The 21,612-nt window shown below is 39.4% G+C and overlaps 1 protein-coding gene across 2 annotated transcripts in view; it reads left to right on the forward strand.

The window, feature by feature from the left end:
- The window catches only part of atp8a2 (ATPase phospholipid transporting 8A2), a 419,615-nt gene that overhangs the window by 189,893 nt on the left and 208,110 nt on the right, over window positions 1-21,612 (forward strand). For both annotated transcript variants that reach the window (XM_059964171.1, XM_059964170.1), the window contains one exon: window positions 1,127-1,191. In XM_059964171.1, the coding sequence (XP_059820154.1) occupies window positions 1,127-1,191 (65 nt within the window). The remainder of the gene's footprint in view (window positions 1-1,126; window positions 1,192-21,612) is intronic.

A 21,612-nucleotide genomic window follows, 5' to 3' on the forward strand; every position in this document is an offset into this window, starting at 1 on the left:
GTCAGCAAGACCTAGGAGCTAATTGTTGACTTTAGGAAGAGGAATGAGGAGGTCCATGAGCCAGTCCTCATCAGGGGGAGAAGGTCAGGAATTTTAGATTCTTCGGAGGATCTGTCCTGGCCCAACCTGTAAGTGCAATTACAAAGAAAGCACGGCAGTGCCCTTAGGAGTCGTGACATCTAAAACTTTGACAAACTTGTATTGATGTGTGCTGGAGACTATGTGGACTGATCACAACATTAGTCTGGTATGGAAATACCAATGCCCTTGAATGGAAAATCCTCCAAAAAGTAGTGGATACAGCCCAGTCTATCATGGGTAAAGCCCTCCTCATCATTGACTACATCTACACGGAGCATTGTTGCAAGAAAGCAGCATCCATCATCAGGGTCCCCCCACCACCCAGGCCATGCTCTCTTCTCACTGCTGCCTTCAGGAATAAGGTACAGGAGCCTCAGGACCCACACCACCAGGTTCAGAAACAGTTCAAGAACTCTTACCTCATGTTCTTGATACTTAATGCTTATTTATTTGTAAATATTTTTATTTACTTTTACATTTTGTTGTCTTTTGCACATTAGTTGTTTGTCTGTGCAGTTGGATGTGGTCTATCGTTGATTCAATTATGTTTCTTGGATTTACTGTGTATGCCCTCAGGCAAATGAATCTCAGGGTTGTATATGGTGACATATATGTACTTTAATAATAAATTTACTTTACTTTGAACTTTGAATTAAAATGGAATAGGAATTTCAAGTTTGGGCCTTCCTTTCTTTCATCACTACTTCTTCCTTACCATACCACCCAAATATAACAATATGACTTAATTCAGAATGATTTCAATACTGAGTCTGAAATCTTCCAAATTTGTGAAAGACCAGAATAGTCAATTCTCACATATTGGTGACCTGCATTTACCTTGTCCCGAAGTGTTTCATACGACCCTAAAGGTGAAAAGTTCCCTTCCTCAGCCTTCTTCAAAATATTATCCCCCATGTCTAGAATTAAAGCTAAAAAGAAATCCAATCCAGGCATAATTCTGTGGGCATTGTGTTTGTCAGTATTGTGTTTCAGAAGAAGTTTTGTTATTTTTCATGACAGCCACTTCTTTCTATTCTTTTGATAGGTTATTCATGCAAGCTTTTATGCCAAAATATGACACTGCTAATAGTGAATGAAGATTCTTTGGATGTAAGTCATTCCATTCCTTCCAAGCCATCTATATGTTATAACCCTTTAAATGTTTATCTTTGTGGAAACTCTGAAATCTTTCATTCAGCATCTAAATGCTTTCCATCATCCAGTCATGACAGTATTTCTCACTCGTCGAAGTACCAGCAGAAATATTAAAACTGGAGTTGGCAGTTGGTTTTTGTAATTGCTTATTTTGTAATGTTGGTTGAAGTGTTTCTATGCAATCATGATGTTTTGACTACCACGCTAGCCTGTGCAATTGACTAGCATAATTGCTGTCTGTGAGCATGTGGTGATAGGACAGGTGCAGATAAAGCTTTGATATGCAGATTCCGCATGTATTTACTTGATAAAACCGGTGTTTGGATTGTGCGATGATCTTTTTTGATCAACTTTTTTTTAGTTATAGATGACCGATGAAAGCATGTTTAGAGTTATTTTAATCATGGACAGTATCAACACTTAAAATGATTAGTAGCTCTCTCAACCTACATCTTTAAAGACTTGTGACAGAGTATTCTGCCTGATTAGTATTTGAACCTCACATATATTTCTTTAATAACTTAGTAAGAACATTGTTGATCAATGTTTCACACTGTGATAAAGGAAAAGACACAGATTAATCAGGGGGCAATTTTTAAGGATCACATTTAAGAAAGGAAGAAATTTGAGAGCTTAGGCACTGGACATTTGAAAGTATGCTTGCCAAAGATAGATCAGTTGAAAATGTGATTGTACAATAGATCAGAACTGGAGGAGTCCAAAGATCTTGGAGAGTTGGAGTATTGGGGGAGTTTCAATGATGAAAAGGGATGAGGGTATTATGTATCAGATTTTTTTTCCAGTTAGGCATCAGGTAACACAGTACAAGAAGCTGGTGCTACAACACCTTGATTGGGTCTCTTCTGGAAAAACAACCTTTTAAGCTAGTCCAAAAACCAAAGCTTTAACTTTCATCTTTAGTCAGATCGCCCTTTGGACTAACTTTGCAAACAGACAAACAGAAGACTACAACAGATTGGAGATACCTTAGTGTCACCTAGACTTCATTTGATTTTGGTGGGTAAGAATAGGAAAAGAGGGCTTATCCTATAAATGTGCTGATTAAAATGAAACAACTTCAAAATTGTACATTCCTTGTGTATTGGGTGTTTTTTGATACTAATTAAATGATTGAAGAAAAACATTAAATGCCATAGTGTGAAACACAGAGTGTGATCCACAAACCTTATATCACAACCACAAGTCTTAATAGTTTCTGAGTTATAACTATACCTCTCAAGATAAAGTGTTCTATGTGGCACTGAGATTGCAGTATATATTGAAACACTCAGTGCAGGAGCTTAAAATGAAGTAAGTAGAAGTAGAAAAACTTGTACACAAGTTTTGTTCAGGTATGAGTAAAGAGGCAGGCAAACTAAACCAATACCAGCCTAGTTGACTTTTAAGTTTTGTAATAATGGAAATGTAAATGATATCTAAATGGCAAAGGATGCATGCTTAAAGCAAAATTGTTAAATTATTACAATATATATGTTAGTCTTTGTTTACAATGATGTGCTTTTTTGAAACATCTTTGTCCTGAGGACTTTGGATTCAATGGAATCAAGTATAGATTCAGTTGGATGATATCAGGGATGGGAAATATAGTAGCCCCCCCCCCATCTCAGTTGCAGGATAATCCTCACTTTGTGGACAGGTAATGTATTTTATTAATAGTTGCAATTGTCTATAATTAGTAAATATACTTGTTTTTGTTTGAGAAAACAGAAATGCTTTTTATTCTTAGCAAAAATATTTTATCATTGGAAAGTGATTTAAAAACAGCTGCAGATGTTGGAAATCTAAAATAAAAATAACAGAAAGAGCTGGAAACAGCAGACTTAGAGAGCATGGATGAAAAGAAACATTTGAACTTTCTACCTTTTTAACATTTTACTGGGTACTTTTTTTTACACTTGTTTGGAACCATCTGCTATCATTTTTTATCATCGCTCTTAATTCTTTTGCAAAAAAAAATTGGATCGGGGGAATGAGTAGGACAACACTTATTGCCTACAGAGCTCTTTTTCATAGCCAGGCTTGGGGATGCACAACTCCGTGACTTGGACCAGTACAGCCTTAGAAGCAAGTCCCACTGACTAGTGGGGCAAACTGGCTTTCCGAAACATCTGCAGGCAATCCATCACATAAACCAAATATGTAACGGTTGCTGACTCAGAGCCAATCACATCGATACTTTTGCTCCACTGCCACAGTCTCTTTCTGTGCCATCTATACTGGACATCTAGAGCAGAGCTGGAATCCACAATTTCTGTCAAAACAGATTTTAGGCGAAGCCTTATTAAGCACAAGTATTAGAAGAGACTTAAGACACTGAATATTTCGGTTAAATTGGAGCAAACTTGGACGTGACAAATATTTAACGTAGTAGAGGATTTGGCATAGGCTGTAAATGATGGATGGGGAGTTGATTGCTGGAGCTCATTGTGAGATGAGAGAAGGGAAACCATATTTCCACAAAAGGTTTCCAATCATGGAAATGGTTGAGTCTTTCAAATAAACTAGTGGCCTTTTTAAAAGGAAAATTGATTATTTCAGTCAGGAGTTGCAACAAGACTGAGCAAAAAAAGAGAAACCTGTTTATTTGTCTCAAAAAATGACATTGAAATGATAGATTGCAAGCAGTTATATTCTGAAGTTCGGTGGCTTTGTGTTCTGTTGGTGGGTGAAATGGGGAGAAATAAAGAAATAAGCTGCATATATACAGTACATTCAACAGTAAATTATACTGTTATCATTTTGCAACTGTAGAGAAAACGTAAATCCATTTCTGAAAAAGAAATGCATTTTGAAGGATCGTTAAGACTCTAGCTAAATTGTAATATTGGATATTTTGTAGTATCAGACCTCTGTTGCAGTGAGTCAGATAACTAACTTATTTCCAAGGTCTTCAGTCTCCCATGTGGCCTCTATCGCACCATTTCCAGGTCTTTTGCCCTCCATGTTGTTTGTTCCTAGGACTTGCCACCCATTCACTTTCTTTCCCCTGGTCTATTAGATAGGATTTGCACCCTTGCTGCAGAGTTAATTGTTGAGTTTTTCTTATAATATTAATTACTTTTGGACTCATTAAGGTGAGAGGTTGCAACTCCTCTTCCACCAGTTTCAGGATCAATATTTCTCCCAATTCAGTGCTCCATCATTGAGCCAAGAAATGAAAGGTTTTTAAGGAATTGGGAAGGCATTTCTTGAGTTCTGAATGACAGTTCTGTGGATGATGCTAAACCAGTCGAGTTTCTTCTTGCACTTTGACATTCAAGCTACTTTCAGGTATTTTTTTGTATTATTTATGTGACATATACAATATAATTGTTTTACTTTTTGATCATGGTAGTAACGTAAAGTTGACAGTTTAATATCTTCTAAAGATGTAAAATTTGTACTTGTAATACTTCAAGCCTTTAATTCCTTATACATTTGTTTGATAAATGACATGATCTCTTTTGAATAACATGAGAGAGGTTAGAAGAGAATGGCCAGACTGGTTCAAACTGACAGTAACTCAGATAACCACATGTTATAACTGTGGTGTGCAGAAGAGCATCTCTGAATGCAAAATACATTGAACCTTGAAGTGGATGGGCTACAGCAGCAAAAGACCATGAACATGCACTCAGTGTTAGGAGGTACCTAATAAGGTGGCCTCTGAGTGTATATTGGAGGGTTTGAAAAGGGTGACATGTCAGAACTAATGGATGTTTGTGTGAATTACGGCTTCCTATTTGCACAATCACAATCAAGAACTAGGTTTGTTGAACAATCTCACAAGTTAGGAACGTGAAAGGAAAAGATGAAGTAAACCAGTAAACAATTAAGTCACTGATCCAATTCCAGGACAGGCAGTGAGGCAAGGGGGGATGGAGTGCCTGTGTTAGTAAAAATTGGAATCAAATCCTTAGAAAGAGGTAACATAGGATCGGAAGATGTAGAGTTATGTAGGCAGAGTTAAGAAACTAGAAGGGTAAAAAGACACCAATGGAAGGTATATGCAGGCCTCCGAATAGTAGATAAGATGGGAGATATAAATTACAACAGGAGATAGAAAAGGCATGTAAAAAGAGTACTGTTATGATAGTCAAGGGTAATTTCAATATGCAGATAGATTGGGAAAATTAGATTGGTGCTGGATCCCGAAAGAGGGAATTTGCAGAATACCTGTCAGGTGTCTTTTTAGAGCAGCTTGTGCTTGACCCCATTGGCAGATAGGCATTTCTAGATTGGGTGTTTTTTAATGAACCAGATTTGATTAGGGAGTTTAAGGTAAATGACTCTTAGGAGGCAGTGATCATAATATGATAGAATTCACCCTGCAATTTGAAAATGAAAAGCTAAAATCAGATGTATCGATAATACAGTGGAGTAAAACGAGTTACGGAGGCATGGGAGAGGAGCTGGCCAAAGTTGATTGAAAAGGGACAGTAGCAGGGATGATGGCAGAAGAACAATGGCTGGAATTTCTGTGGGTAATTCAGAAGGTACAGGATAGATACATTCCAAAGATGAAAAAGTATTCTAAAGGGAGGATGAAACAAGCATGGCTGAGAAGAGAAATCAAGGACATCATAAAAGCAAAAGAGAGGGCATATGAAATAGCAAAATTTAGTGCAAAGTTGGAGGATACCAACAGAAGGCAACTACAGAAACCATAAGGAGAGAAAAGATGAAATATTAAGGTAAGCTAGCCAATATGTAAAAGAAGATACCAAAAGTTTTTTTTCCCAGATTTATAGAGAGTAAAAGAGGAGTAAGACGGGACTGCTGGAAAATGATGCTGAAGAGATAGTAATGTGAGACAAAGAAATGACAGTCAAACCTAATAAGATATTTGCATCAGCCTTCACTGTGGAAGACTCGAGCAGTATGCCAAAAATTTGAGAGAGTCGGAGCAGAAGTGAATGCAGTTTTTATTACTAAGGAGAAGGTGTTTGGGAAGCAAAATGGTCTGAAGGTAGATGGGTCACCTGGACCAGATGGACTAACCCAGGGTGCTGAAAGAGGTAGCTGAAGAGATTATGGAGGCATTGGTAATGATCTTTCAACAATCACAAGATTCTGGAATGGTTCCGGAGGACTGGAAAACTACAAATGTCACTCCACTCTTTAAGAAGAGACAGAGGTAGAAGAAAGGAAATTAAAGGCCAGTTAGCCTGAGTTCAGTGGTTGGGAAAAAGTTGGAGTCCATTGCTAAGGAAGAGGTTTTGGGTTACTTAGATGCACGTGATAAAGTAGACATAATGAGCATGGTTTTCCTTAATGGGGACATCTTGTTTGACAAGTCTGTTGGAATTCTTTGAGGAAGTAGCAGGCAAAGGATGTTGTTTAGTTGGATTTTCAGAAGGTCTTTGACAAGATGCCGCACATGAGGCTGCTTAACAAGATAAGACCCCATGGTATTACAGGAAAGTTACTAACATGGATAGACGATTGGCTGACTGGCAGGAGGCATAGAATGGGAATTAAAACAACACACACAAAATGCTGGTGAAACACAGCAGGCCAGGCAGCATCAATAGGGAGAAGCGCTGTCAGACCGCCAGAGAAAGCAGGACCTTCCAGTGGCCACACATTTTAATTCCACATCCCATTCCCATTCTGATATGTCTATCCATGGCCTCCTCTACTGTCAAGATGAAGCCACACTCAGGTTGGAGGAACAACACCTTATATACCGGCTGGGTAGCCTCCAACCTGATGGCATGAACATTGACTTCTCTAACTTCCATTAATGCCCCTCCTCCCCTTCTTACCCCATCCCTGACATAGTTAGTTGTTTGTTTTTTTCTCTCTCTCTCTACCCATCACTCTACCTGTTCTCCATCTCCCTCTGATGCTCCCCTCCCACTTTCTTTCTCCCTAGGCCTCCCGTCCCATGATCCTTTCCCTTCTCCAGCTCTGTATTACTTTTGCCAATCACCTTTCCAGCTCTTAGCTTCATCCCACCCCCTCCGATCTTCTCCTATCATTTTGCATTTCCCCCTCCCCCTCCTACTTTCAAATCTCTTAGTATCTTTCCTTTCAGTTAGTCCTGACGAAGGGTCTCGGTCCGAAACGTCAACAGCTATAGATGCTGCCTGGCCTGCTGTGTTCCACCAGCATTTTGTGTGTGTTGTTTGAATTTCCAGCATCTGCAGATTTCCTCATGAATGGGAATTAAGGGAGTTTTTTCTGATTGGCTGCCATTAAGTAGTGGTGTATTCTGCAGCGGTGAGTGTTGATTCCTCTTCTTTACACATTAATTGATGGCTTTGTGGCCAAGCATTCAGAACATACAAAGATAGATGGAGGGGCAGGTTGTATCTGGGAAGCAGGGAGTCTGCAGAAGGACATAGATTGGGCAAAATGGCAGATGGAATATAGTGTGGGGAATTGTATGGTGATGCACTTTGGTAGAGAGAATAAAGGGGTAGATTATTCTCTAAACAGGGAGAAAATTTTGAAGTCAGAAGTGCAAAGGAGCTTAGGAGTTCTTGTACAGGATTCCCAAAAGGTTAATCTGCAGATTGTGTTAGTGGTAAGGAAGGAAATACAATGTTAGTATTCATTTCAAGAGGACTAGAATATAAGAGCAATGATGTAATGATGAGTTTATATAAGGAATTGGTCAGACTGCACAGAATATTGTGAGCAGCTTTAGGTCCTTATTTCAGAAAAGATTTACTGGCATTGGAGAGGGTCCAGAGGAATTCCACAAGAATGATTCCAGGAATGAAAAGGTTAATGTATGATAAGCATTTGATGAGAATTGGGGGTGGGGGGGGGGGTGTCTCATTGAAACCTATCAAATATTGAAAGGCCTAGCCAGAGTGGATATGGGGAAGATGTTTCTTAAAGTGGGTGAGTCTAGGACCAAAGGGCACAGCCGCAGAATAGAGGGACGTCCATTTAGAACAGAGATGAGGAATTTCTTCAGCCAGAGGGTGGTGAATCTGTGGAATTCTTCGCCATTGACGTTTCTGGAGGCCATGTCATTGAATATATTTATAACAATGGTTGATAGGCATCAGTGGTCACAGGGAGAAGACAGGAGAATGGGGTTGAGAGGGATAATAAATCAGCCATGATGGAATTGCAGAACAGGCTCGATGGGCCCAATGGCCTAGTTCTGTTCCTACGTCTTATTGCCCTGAAAGTAGGATGCATTCAGGATAGGAAAGAATCACACCCACAGACTGTAGACTCACACCCACAGACTGTAGACTCACTTACTGTGTCACACACTTCCATAAGATATAGGAGCAGAATTAGGCTGTTTGGCCCATCGAATCTGCTCCGCCATTTCATCATGGCTGATCAATTTTCTCTCTCAGCCCTAATCTCCTGCCTTCTCCCCATGTCCCTTCATGCCCTGATCAATCAAAAAATCTAACAACTTCTGCCTTAATGTACCCAGTGACGTGGCCTCCACAGCCGTCTGTGGCAATGAATTCCACAGCTTCACCAATCTCTAGCTGAACAAGTTCCTCCTCACTTCATTCTAAAGGATGCTGAGGCTGTGTCCTTTCGTCCTGCACTCTCCCACCATAGGAACCACCCTCTCCACATCCACTCTATCGAGTTCCTTCGATATTCAATAGGTTTCAATAAGGTCACCCCTTATTTTTCTGAATTCCAGTGAGTACAAGCTCAGAACCATCCAGGGCTCATCATATGACAAGCCCTTCAATCCCGGAATCATTTTCATGCATCTCTTTGGTACCCTTTCCAATGTTAAAACATTCTTTCTTAGATAAAACTGTTCATAATACTAAGCCTCAGCATTACTTCCTTCCATGTGAATGGAAAACTCTGTGGTCCACACATCATCATTGTCCATCCACAAATCTGGAGGTGAATCAAATCATCCTCAATCCCAGTGAACTGGGCAAAAAAAAATGGAGAATTTTAAAGTTGGATTTTTTGAATAAAAGGCTTTAGGAAGAAGCAGAGGTCCTCAGTCTTAAGATTTGGAAAACATGCATAGAAAGGGATTTCCTAGTTTGAAATATTCCACAAATAAATTACCAAAAATGGGGACTAAATTTAAGTATAGACTTTTAGGAGAAATTTCCCTATAGCATCACCTATTTCCTGTATTTTCAGGGATCTTTGAGTTAAATGAGAAGTATAGCTTACCTCGCCTGCTGGGGGGGGAGAAAAGTCAGTGCTTGTTCACATTGGCTCAGCTTTGAAGGATGTTGTTGCTCAGAAATTTGACCTGGTTCTGACACTAAAGACGTATATAAAGTAGAGTTTGCATAAGGTACCTAACTTCTGAAATTTGGTTCCATCAAAACCAACGAAATAACATTTTGAAAAGAGAATACAGCCTGCAGTCAGTAATGTAATGTACCTTCAGGGACAACTGATCATGAACCATCAATGTAATCCTGACATTTTAATCTGAGGTAAACATTAGTTGAATCTTAATGATTACAGTGATTTTAAAAGTTTTGGGTCTGATAGATTTTTTTAAATGTACAGGCCATCAGGTTCAAGCTACTGGTAATTCTAATTACAAAAGAAATTGTAGCCAAATTTATGTTGATTAATGTGTGCAAGTTTGAAGACAGTCTGGAAACACTTTAGAATCTTTCACTGTTCAGCATTTGCCTTTCCAGGAGCTGTGAAATGACTTGAACTATTTTCATGGATGTGAGAAGTGAGCCTCTGGTAATTAATGGTTTCTCCTGCATTTTCAGACAGGTTTCCCTTGGGGAACATATGCTTAGTTTCAAATGTGGTATGCTTAAGCCATTATGGTATCTTCTTAGGGATGGAATACCAGAAATATGAGGTAATTATTGCTGGAAATATGAGGTAATTATTGCTAGAGATATGAGGTAATCATCATTTGGACATAGCAAAAAGATGGGGTGTTTTATTTCTATGATGGATGTTTGAATTATATATATTGTTTGGTCCTTCCTGTATTTACTTTCATCAGCTCATGTGCTCCAGGAGAAAGCTCTGAAGCCCTGCATTTCTTGTTTGCCACAAAGATGTTACAGTGAATTTATTCTGCTTTGAATTACTTCTAGAACTGAATTATAGAAGTGAGGGATTGTTTGCAAGATTTGTACAAACCAGCTGGTGATAAAGTTCTCAGTTCCATAGCTTGACAATTGCCGTATTGATTCAGATTAATTTATTTATTACATGTGCATCGAAACATACAGTGAAATGTGTTTTTGCATTAACAGCCAACACAGCCTTAGGATGTGTCACCACACATTCCAGTAGCGACATAACATGCACACCATGTTCTCAGAACACACAAGCAGCAACAACAGCAAAACAACCTCCCTCCCACCTCATCTCCCTCTACCCTCCCCCCCCCCCCCATTCCATGTACTCACCACCCTCTGCATGGAAAAAATATTACTCCTCAGGTCCCATTTAAATCGTTCCCTTCTTACCCTAAATCTATACTCCCTAGTTTTGAACTCCCCTACCCTGTGGAATGAATTACCATCTACCTTATCTAAAGTTATACATTCTGCTCTCATTCTGCTATGTTTCAAGGAATGAAGACTGGCTCTATAACTGAGGCCCTCAAGTCCTGGCAACATCCTTGTAAATGATCTGGGATTTAACAATAATCAAATAATAATTTCACACAGTCATTCAGAATTTGCATATTTATTTGTTGGTCACGAGGAAAAACTTGGTGTGTATAATGTGTTACATGTATGTTGAATATCCCAAACAGTTCATAACTAATGGATTATTTTCAAAGTGTGGTCACTCCTGTTTGAGATTAGATTCAGCCACCATGAGCACCATAAGATCTCATAAGTGACACAAGAAAATAAATTGCTTTTGAATTTGATAATGGTTGTAAAATAATAACTGATGAACCCCTTTGTAAGGAATCACCCATTTAAACACCCATTTTCCATTGTAAATTGAAGCAAGTCAATTACTTGATTTCCAACTGAAATCAAGATTTGCTTTACTTTACCCTGCCCACTAAGGAAATTGGATAACCATTCACAGCATGGAAACCTATTGTGTCCAATAGTGTCGTATTGTAATTGAAGTATATACTTAACATGAAAATTTCCTTCCACCTCCTAATATTACAGAAATTGCTTGCAGTTGCAGCTAATGTTTCTATCATATTGATAAATTGATGCAATGTGTTTGACTTCTTTGAGCACTTAGGTAATATTAATGTTATTCAGTAAGGTTAAAATCACACAGAGTTAAATAGATATGGTGTTAGGTTTTCCAGTCAGTTATCTGCTGTATTGTTCACATTTCATGTTGTCTAACAAAACTGATTTATCCTCCCACAAACCTGCATTATTTGATTAGATGGCTCAATGGAGTTTGAAATATGGGTGCTGCACCTGTTGCTCAGAGAATAGTTGTTTCTACAGCTGACATTTAATGAGTCCTCCTGCTACTTGGAATGAGAGGGATACAGACATGTAGTTTGACTAACGACTTTCCATTATCCCACCATGAATTGATTCTGACATCCAAATCCTCTACATTCATCTCTTGTAAGCTTTATTTGAGTGTGCTTGAGAACAAGTTTCTGTCAGATCAGTGCACAGAGAGGCTGGTGGCTAGAATTTCACTACCTTTCTGCACCTCTAGCTTAACCACCAATTAAAGTTATTTTTGTATGAAAATAAAGTATTGTGGCACTTGAACAGCTGGAACACTTAGATCCTAATTAACAGTACAAGCAACATACCTACTTTAAGAAAGAATAGAATGCATTGCATAGAATCCATGGAATAGTGATGCAAATATTTTAAAATGCTAATAATGTGAATTTGTGGTGCAGTTGTATTCTAAATTCTTTAAATTGGCTCCCAGGACTATTTTTGTGCCTCTGTTTGTATTTTAATCCCTAACCTGTTTCTAATCTGTAGGAGATATCTTTGTTCCTTTTTTTCCAACCACAGTAATTTCAGCTTCTCACCTCTGATCCTATGCCTCTATCTCTAACTATTAAACATTCCTCTGTATTTGTACTTGTCCCATGTTCTTCTCGATTTATGTAATGATGCATAAGGTGATCTCTAATTTCTTTTTATCCTTATAAATCAAGTCCCCTATACCATACCAACGCAGTTATTGTTGAAGTGATCACTCGAATCAAGTTCAATGTTCTCCTAAATGGTTGTCTATTGGTGGGTCTTCGGGTGGTCCTGGAGGCCGATCCGGGATCCACATATTCTGGTTCAGTGTGGACTTGTGTAACTTGGTGGTAGTTGGATCTTTTGGTTATTCATGCTCTCCTTTCGCAGCTGCCACTTGTTCTCTGTGCATAGTGGAGGTTGCTCTCATCTAGTGTAGCTCCCTCCAGAACAGATTTCCCTCCAGGTGCATCTATTAAATGCAATAGCTTCCCTTTTTTAAAAATGTAGTGTTGAATTTCTTTGGGCTGATTTTAATGTTATCTCTGAAGTGTTTCCTTTGCCCATCAGGGTCACTGATCTTCCTTCAGCTGGGAGTAAAGGATCTGTTGGGGAGATGTGAGGTAGGCATCTGAATGACATGATCTGTCCAGCAGAGTTGCTGTTGCTTTATCACGGTGTTCATGTTGGTCTCTTCCAGTATGCTGGTGTTCATGCGCTTGTCTTTCTAGATGATCCTCAAAATCTTTCATAAGGTTCTTTAGTGATATTGTTCCAGGGATTTCAGGGTCTGCTGTAGGTGGTCCTTGATTCAGCTCCATATAGCAAGTTTTTTCTCTGCATCCACTGCTCGAAGCGCCTCCTGGTTGCAATTGCCCTTGCAAAACCAATAGCCTTGTCTTTGGATTTTCATTTCCTATAACAGAGGGGGATAATTTCCTCTCCTTTTGGATGGCACGGGGCACGCAGATTGTGCAGGCGCTGTCAAAATTTATGTATTCTGCACATCCCAAATACACTTAGTGTATATTTGTGGTCTTCTGCTGTAGTTCATCCGCTTCAAGGATCAACCTGTTGTGCATTCAGAGATGCTCTTCTGCACACCACTGTTGTAGTTTGTGGTTATTTGAGTTGCTGTCACCTTCCTGTGAGCTTGGACCAGTCTGGCCATCCTCCTCTGACTTTTCTCATTAACAAGGCATTTATGCACACAGAACTGCTGCTCACTAGATTTTTTTTTGTGGTTTTTTTGCACCATTCTCTGTAAACTTTAGAGTCTGTTGTGTGTGAAAGTCCCAGGAGATCAGCAGTTTCTGAAATATTCAAACCACCCCATCTGGCACCGACAGTCAGAAATGTGATCACTTAAATCACATTTCTTCCCCATGCTCATCTTTGGTCTGAACAACCACTGACCCTTTTGACCATGATTGCATGCTCTTAATGATTGAGTTGGTGCCACGCGATTGGCTGATTAGATATTTGCACTAACAAGCAGAATCAGGTTTATTGTCACTGGCATGTGTCGTGAAATTTGTTAACTTAGCAGCAGTTTAATGCAATACATAATATAGAAGAAAAAAAATAAGTAATCAATAAATAACCTATGCTGAATAGATTAAAAATTGTGCAAAAACAGGAATAATATATATTTAAAAAGTGAGGTAGTGTTCAAGGGTTCAATATCCATTTAGGGTACAGGTGTACCTAATAAAGTGGCCACTAAGTGTGTGTTCTGGTTAGTTGGTTAATTGGCCGCTGTAACTTCCCTTCAGTGCAGGTTGCCGGAAGGAGATTTAACATGGAGTAAATAGTGGCCTTGTTTGCAATAAGGCAATATTATTTTGTTCAAATGGTTGATAATTCCTTTGCATCCAACTTTGGTCTTGTCCATAGAAAAATCTTTAATCTCTCCAGTGCCACATTTGCTACTGATTTAGAGACTTAGAGAAGTACAGCATAGAACATTCATACTCCCATCGACTTGCACTGGGACCATAGGCCTCCATACCCCTACCATCCCATGTATCTATCCAAACTTCTCTTAAACATTGAAACCGAATTTGCATGCACCACTTGTGCTGGTAGCTCATTTCACATGCTTACAACTCTCTGAGTGAAGAAGTTTTCCCTCATGTTTCACTTGAATGTCTCACCTTTCACCTTTAACCCATGACCTCTGGTTGTAGTTGCACCCAACCTCAGTGGAAAAAGCCTTCTTGCGTTTACCTTATCTATACCCCTCATAATTTTGTATACCTCTATCAAATCTCCTCTCAATCTTCTACGTTCTAAAGAATACAGTCCTAACTTACATAATTCAGGTCTTCCAGACCTGTAAATTTTCTCTGTAATGTTTCAACTTTGTTTGCATCTTTCCTGTAGGTAGGAAAACAAAACAACACACAATACTCCAAATTAGGCCTCACCAACATCTTGTATAACTTCAACATGACATCCTATTTCCTGTACAAAATACATTGATTTATGAAGGACAATGTGCGAAAAACTTTCTTTACAACCCTATCTAACTGTGACACCTCTTTCAATGAATTATGGACCTGTATTCCCAGATCCCTTTGTCCTAACACACTCCCCAGTGCCCTGCTATTCACTGTGTAAGATCTACCCTGGTTGGTCCTATCGAAGTGCAAAACCTCGCACTTGATAGCATTAAATTCCATCTGCCATTTTTCCAATTGATGCGAATCCCTCTGCAAGCCATGATAATCCTCTTCACTGTCCACTATACCCCTATCTTGGTCTATAAATTTGTTAATCTAGTTAACCATATTATCATCCAGGTCATTGATATAGGTGACAAACAACAAAGGACTCAGCACCAATCCCTGTGGCACATCACTAGTTACAGGCCTCTAGTCAGAACAGCAACCTCTACTATCACTACCTGGCTTCTCCCACAAAGCCAAAATCTAATTGAATTTACTACTTCATCCTGAATGCCGAGAAACTGAACCTTGTAAAGTGCTTTACTAAAGTCCATGTAAACAACATCCACTGCCTTGTTTTCATCCACTTTTCTGGTAACTTCCTTGAAAAACTCTGTAACATTGGTTAGACATGACATCCTGCCATGCTGACTATCCTTAATTAGTTCATGTCTATCCAAATACTTATACGTCCAGTTCCTCAGAATTCCTTTCGGTAACTTTCTCACAACTGATGTCAGACTCACTGGCCTATAATTTCCTGGTTTATGTTTACAGCCTTTTTAAAACAGCGGAACAACATTGGAAATGAAAAAAAACATAGAATAGTAAAAATTGTGTGTACTTTAGCAGAATGGGAAAATCACTGACAAGCTTCACCCTGGCAAAGTCACCCACATTACCAAGATTATCTTGGGCAGCAAAGAAAACTTGGTTTCTTTCCTCGATTATCTGCCATGATCTTCATCACTAAGATAATTCCAAGGGATTCCTAACCTCCTTTATCACCTGAGATTGTGGTAAGTTATTACAGGTGACCACAGCCCCACCTCCATCCTCCCAACACACCCTTGTAATGTTCATTCAGGTAATGGAAATTTCTCCTTACAGGATTCACAAATCACTACCCAAAATTTTGAGATGTGGAATAAAGTCTGTCTTCATAGAATTAATGTAGAAACAAAAAGTAAATAAAATCAAAATTTACTTTTTGTAATTTGTGTTTCTTGGCACATTCACAGATGGCATGTTTTCATGTTAGAGACCAGTTTCTAGGTACGCAGCTCCCCCTACCCATATTGCAGGGGTTGCTTGTGTCTTGACTTCGTTGCTTCCAAATTTTTCTTGGCCTGTTTCCCACTGAACTCTCACACTCTGGTGCTATATAATGTACCATAGGTAGCTTTCCTTCAAACCAGTACAGCCTTTTGTTTTCACTTCTTGAAGTGGGTGGGTACCGGGAAATCCCGCCTTTTGTGGTGGATGGAGCAAAGGTGCTTGATGAAGCAGCCTCCCAATCTACGTTGGGTCTCACTGATATATAGGAGGCTGCACCAGGCACTGTGTATGACTCCAACAGGCTCACAGGTGAAGTATCGCGTTGCCTAGCAGGACAGTTTGGTGCCCTGAATGGTAGTGAGGGAGGAGTGGTAGGGGCAGGTGTGGCACTTGCTCATTGTTTCATTATTTGATTTGTCAGTTTGTAGTAAAAGAATCCAAAAGCGAAGGACCTAATGGTCAATTAGAGAAATCACAATAAACTCCATTGGGGAGTATTTGGAATGTAGAACAAGTTATCACAAGGGATAGTTGAAGATTTACACAATAAATGCGTCTTTCTTAAACCTTGATTAAAATAAAACAAACAATAGTGAAAATAATATCAGGGTAAAAATATCAACATGTGGAAAGATGCATTTGGGCCTAAAGGCCTACAGTTATACAGTAATTTGATCTGACTAAACTGATGTCTCAACCGTGCTGTTGCTAATGTTAAATCAGGAGGTATGCTGATTTTAAAGCAAAGTGTGCTTACAGGTTTGTCATGTAAGGTGCTCTCCTGCAGCACTGTGACTTGTGGAAATACATTCTGCAAATAATACGAAGAAGTAACTGTTAAATGAGCTCACAAAAGTCAATGCAGCAGAACTAGCCAGTAACTAAGCAATATTAATTTTGGCCTATTGTTCCCCCATATCCCCACAGAGATGGTTAAATAACGCCTGCCAATAAGAGCTCCATTAAACATTTTTTTAATGTAATAAGAGCTGTTAGGAATTGAAAGTACCAATAGATCAGGTTTTGTAAGTAACTGCAGGAATTTTCCCATTTGTGTGTCAACAAATTCAAAATCCCTGCGATTGTGTGTAAGAATGCAGAAGTCTTGAACTTGTCAATGGTTGTTTGCTCATATTTTCCTGATTGCACTCCAATGTTGAATTCCTCATATAATCTAGTGACAGATTGTGTAATTGCTGCTTTTCCCTGAAACTTGCCAAGGGGAATTCTCCTGGATAATCTACATCAGTCCAGAGCTAGTGCTGATATGTTACCTCAATTAATTTGAATGCTATGATGGATAAAGAAAGGCTTGTTTACTTTATATTAAGGATATTTAACATTTAAGTACTTTGTTTTTTCATTTCTATAACTTTTTCAGTTTGATTTGTTTTTAATTATTTGAATATTAAATATTTATATTTTAATATTTGGAAATGTTTTATATGTTTTCACATTTCAGAAATATACAAAACTTTCATTGTTTAGATAACAAACTATGGGCAAGCCAACTGCATGATGCAACAGTTTAATGGATAAAACTTTATCTCTCTCATTTGTAGTGTCCTTCTGGTTTAGATGACTGCAAAAATCAGAACCAATATGATGGGTGGCATTATTCTGAATAAAGCAATACATCCCATATAACCTTATAACAATTACAGCATGGAAACAGGCCATCTCGGCCCTTCTAGTCCGTGCTGAACACTTACTCTCACCTAGTCCCACCGATCTGCTCTCAGCCCATAACCCTCCATTCCTTTCCTGTCCATATACCTATCCAATTTTACTTTAAATTACAATATTGAACCTGCCTCTACCACTTCTACTAGAAGTTCGTTCCACACAGCTACCACTCTCTGAGTAAAGAAGTTCCCCCTTGTGTTACCCCTAAACTTTTGCCCCCTAACTCTCAACTCATGTCCCCTTGTTTGAATCTTCCCTACTCTCAATGGAAAAAGCCCATCTATGTCAACTCTATCTATCCCCCTCATAATTTTAAATACCTCTATCAAGTCCCCCCTCAATCTTCTATGCTCCAAAGAATAAAGACCTAACTTGTTCAACCTTTCTCTGTAACTTAGGTGCTGAAACCCAGGTAACATTCTGGTAAATCTTCTCTGTAATCTCTCTATTTTGTTTACATCTTTCCTATAATTTGGTGACCAGAAATGTATGCAACACTCCAAATTTGGCCCTACCAATGCCTTGTACAATGTTAACATTACATTCCAACTCCTATACTCAATGCTCTGATTTATAAAGGCCAGCGTACCAAAAGCTTTCTTCACCACCCTATCCATGTGAGATTCCACCTTCAGGGGACTATGCACCTTTATTCCTAGATCACTCTGTTCTACTGCATTCTTCAATGCCCTACCATTTACCATGTATGTCCTATTTGGATTATTCCAACCAAAATGTAGCACCTCACACTTATCAGCATTAAACTCCATCTGCCATCATTCAGCCCACTCTTCTAACTGGCCTAAATCTCTCTGCAAGCTTTGAAAACCTACTTCATTATTCACAATGCCACCTACCCTAGTATCATCTGCATACTTACTAATCCAATTTACCACCCCATCATCCAAATCATTAATGTATGTGACATACAGCATTGGACCCAGTACAGATCCCTGAGGCACACTGCTAGTCACCGGCCTCCAACCTGACAAACAGTTATCCACCACTACTCTCTGGCATCTGCCATCCAGCCGCTGTTGAATCCATTTTACTACTTCAATATTAATACCTAATGATTGAATGTCTCTGACTAACCTTCCGTGTGGAACCTTGTCAAAATAGTGATTTGAGTAACTTTCATTATTTGAATATTCTTCGCTTTCAAATCCCTTAAAAAGTAAAAAAATTACAATTACAAGAACAATGTTGATGAGTTTTCATTCGTAAAGCTTCACTGAAACTAATAACTATCTGTAGCAGCAGAATTCCCTATTGATGTGCTGCAGGTTCTTGCAGTGACCAAAAATGTAAATTTTGCAGGTAGTTGTCTAAGAGATAGGCTGCACTACAAACCGCCGTCATTCTGCACAGAGAAACTGCTGTTAAATGAATGCATGCTGTAATGAAGAGAAAGGGACGGCAAAGCTCTTTGAAGGACATTGGAATTGTTTTTGTTATTCTCACGTGTACTGAGATATAGTGGAAACATTTATTGAGATTCAGCGCGGTATAGGCTCTTATGACTCCAAACCGTGACCTCTGATTTAACCCTAGCCTAATCTCCAGACAATTTATAATTTTACCTATCAACCGGTGCATCATTGGAATGTGGGAGGAAACCAGAGAATCTGGAGGAAACCTACAAGGAGAATGTACAAACTCCTGACAGGGAGCAGCAGGAAATGAACCTGGGCTGCCTGTACTGTAAAGTGTTACGCAGTCACCGCTTTGCAGGACTTATGTAAGATCAGTCTTAGATATCCAGGTAATACAAAGGAAAAGCAATAACAGAATGCAGCATCCAGAGCTTTCCCAGCTTATATGATGAATAAACTCTTCTCGGGCTTCCAGCTGGGTACAGATTTCAATTATAACCGACATTTCCATGATAAGCTGTGCCATCTTCATCAGCATGAAGCGTCAATTTTAATTGACACCTGTCCCTGACTGGAAGCCCGAGAAGAGATTATTCATGCAGGATATGGTGTTACATTTGTGGAGCAAGTGCAGTGCAGGAGTCATGACTAGGTAAATTGAGGTTAAGCGTTCATCTTCAATGTACAAGAGGTCTATTCCAGAGTCATCGCAGTCGGATAGAAATTTCGCTTAAGCCACCTTGACAAGCTGGTGAGGCACCATGCCTGAAGAAGATAAATTCTCTGTGGATAGTGCTTCTCTAAGCTACAGCCTGTTGCTCCTGCAACAGAAATTACTAGAGAGTTTCAGTAAGGATTGGAGTGTAGTTTCTCATTTCAGGCATTTAGTGGAGCCATGCTGACAAATGTTTCTGCTTGCTCTCAACGGAAGAAAAAAGTAGATGAAGCCCTCTCTATTTGAGTAAGCAGCAAGCTGGGGTGTGGCAGTGATCAGTCATCCTGAGGAGAAGTCTGACACAATGACTGCAAGCAAGCTGTCCAGGAACAGGTATGAGACGATATTCAAAGCCACAGGAGATGACACATCTGAGTGAGGAGAGAGAATGCAGTTTGAAAGTTGAGCCTTTCAGAGAAAACCCAGTTGTTCTGAGGATGAATAAACACTATGGTGTTTCAAGTCAGAGGCTGAAAATCTCACAGAAGAGAAACTTTGAATATTACTCTCCTGCTGATAGCATTTGTGGAACTTCTACACAAAGAAAAGATGCTAGGGAAAAAAATCCATTCAAAAACTAAGGAGATGTATTTTCCATTGGGTGTTAAAGTGTCCAGAAATATGTGCAAATTGCTGTACAACATGTAAAGTTAACATTCAACTGTACAAATCTTTCTTTGGAACAAAATTAGCTCATAGTAGGTCACGCAATATCAGTGGGCAGAGAGACCGAGTTTCTATTTTCAGGTGTGTCAGGTTGCAGAGAGAAGAAAGGGTGGAGAGCACATTAGGAATGCCTGTGGTAGTGTGAAAACCAAATCTGTGAAGGTAACAATTATTTTAAAATCTGGTAATTGGAGATGGAAAAGGAAAAAGAAAAAAAACTTTGAATCAGGTAAGTATAACCGTATTCGTGTAGAGAAGAAAAAATTGCAATGGTTACCAGGATTTGTTAAATTCAAGTTTAATTCCCAAAGGCTTCAACATCCCCAAAGGAAGATAAGGTACTGTTTTTCCAGCTTGGGTGTTGTTGGATCAATGAAGCAGACCAAAGCCACAGAGGTCAAAGTGGGAGTAAATGAAGAATTAACATAACAGACTATAGGAATTTCAGGTTCACTCTTTCAAATTCAATAATCTGCAAATTGGGCAACAATTTCAATTTAACTTCACCAATGTAGATTAGACCACATCATGAGCAAGGAGTTTATGAACAGAACCCTCTTAGACAGACAGACAGACATACTTTATTGATCTTGAGGGAAATTGGGTTTTGTTACAGTCGCACCAACCAAGAATAGTGTGAGGTATAGCAATATAAAACCATAAATAATTAAATAATAATAATAAGTAAATTATGACGTGGAAATCTCCAGGACCAGCCTATTGGCTCAGGGTGTCTGACCCTCCGAGGGAGGAGTTGTAAAGTTTGATGGCCACAGGCAGGAATGACTTCCTATGACGCTCAGTGTTACATCTCGGTGGAATGAATCTCTGGCTGAATGTACTCCTGTGCCTAACCAGTACATTATGGAGTGGATGGGAGACATTTTCCAGGATGGCATGCAACTTGGACAGCATCCTCTTTTCAGACACCACCGTCAGAGAGTCCAGTTCCACCCCAACAACATCACTGGCCTTACGAATGAGTTTGTTGATTCTGTTGGTGTCTGCTACCCTCAGCCCACTGCCCCAGCACACAACAGCAAACATGATAGCACTGGCTACCACAGCCTCGTAGAACATCCTCAGCATCATCCGGCAGATGTTAAAGGACCTCAGTCTCCTCAGGAAGTAGAGTCAGCTCTGACCCTTCTTGTAGACAGCCTCAGTGTTCTTTGACCAGTCCAGTTTATTGTCCATTCGTATCCCCAGGTATTTGTAATCCTCCACCATGTCCACACTGATCCTTTGGATGGAAACAGGGGTCACCGGTGCCTTAGCCCTCCTCAGGTCCACCACCAGCTCCTTAGTCTTTTTCACATTAAGCTGCAGAT

This window comes from Hypanus sabinus, chromosome 3, assembly GCF_030144855.1.
Source record: "Hypanus sabinus isolate sHypSab1 chromosome 3, sHypSab1.hap1, whole genome shotgun sequence".
NCBI classification, from domain to species: Eukaryota; Metazoa; Chordata; class Chondrichthyes; order Myliobatiformes; family Dasyatidae; genus Hypanus; species Hypanus sabinus.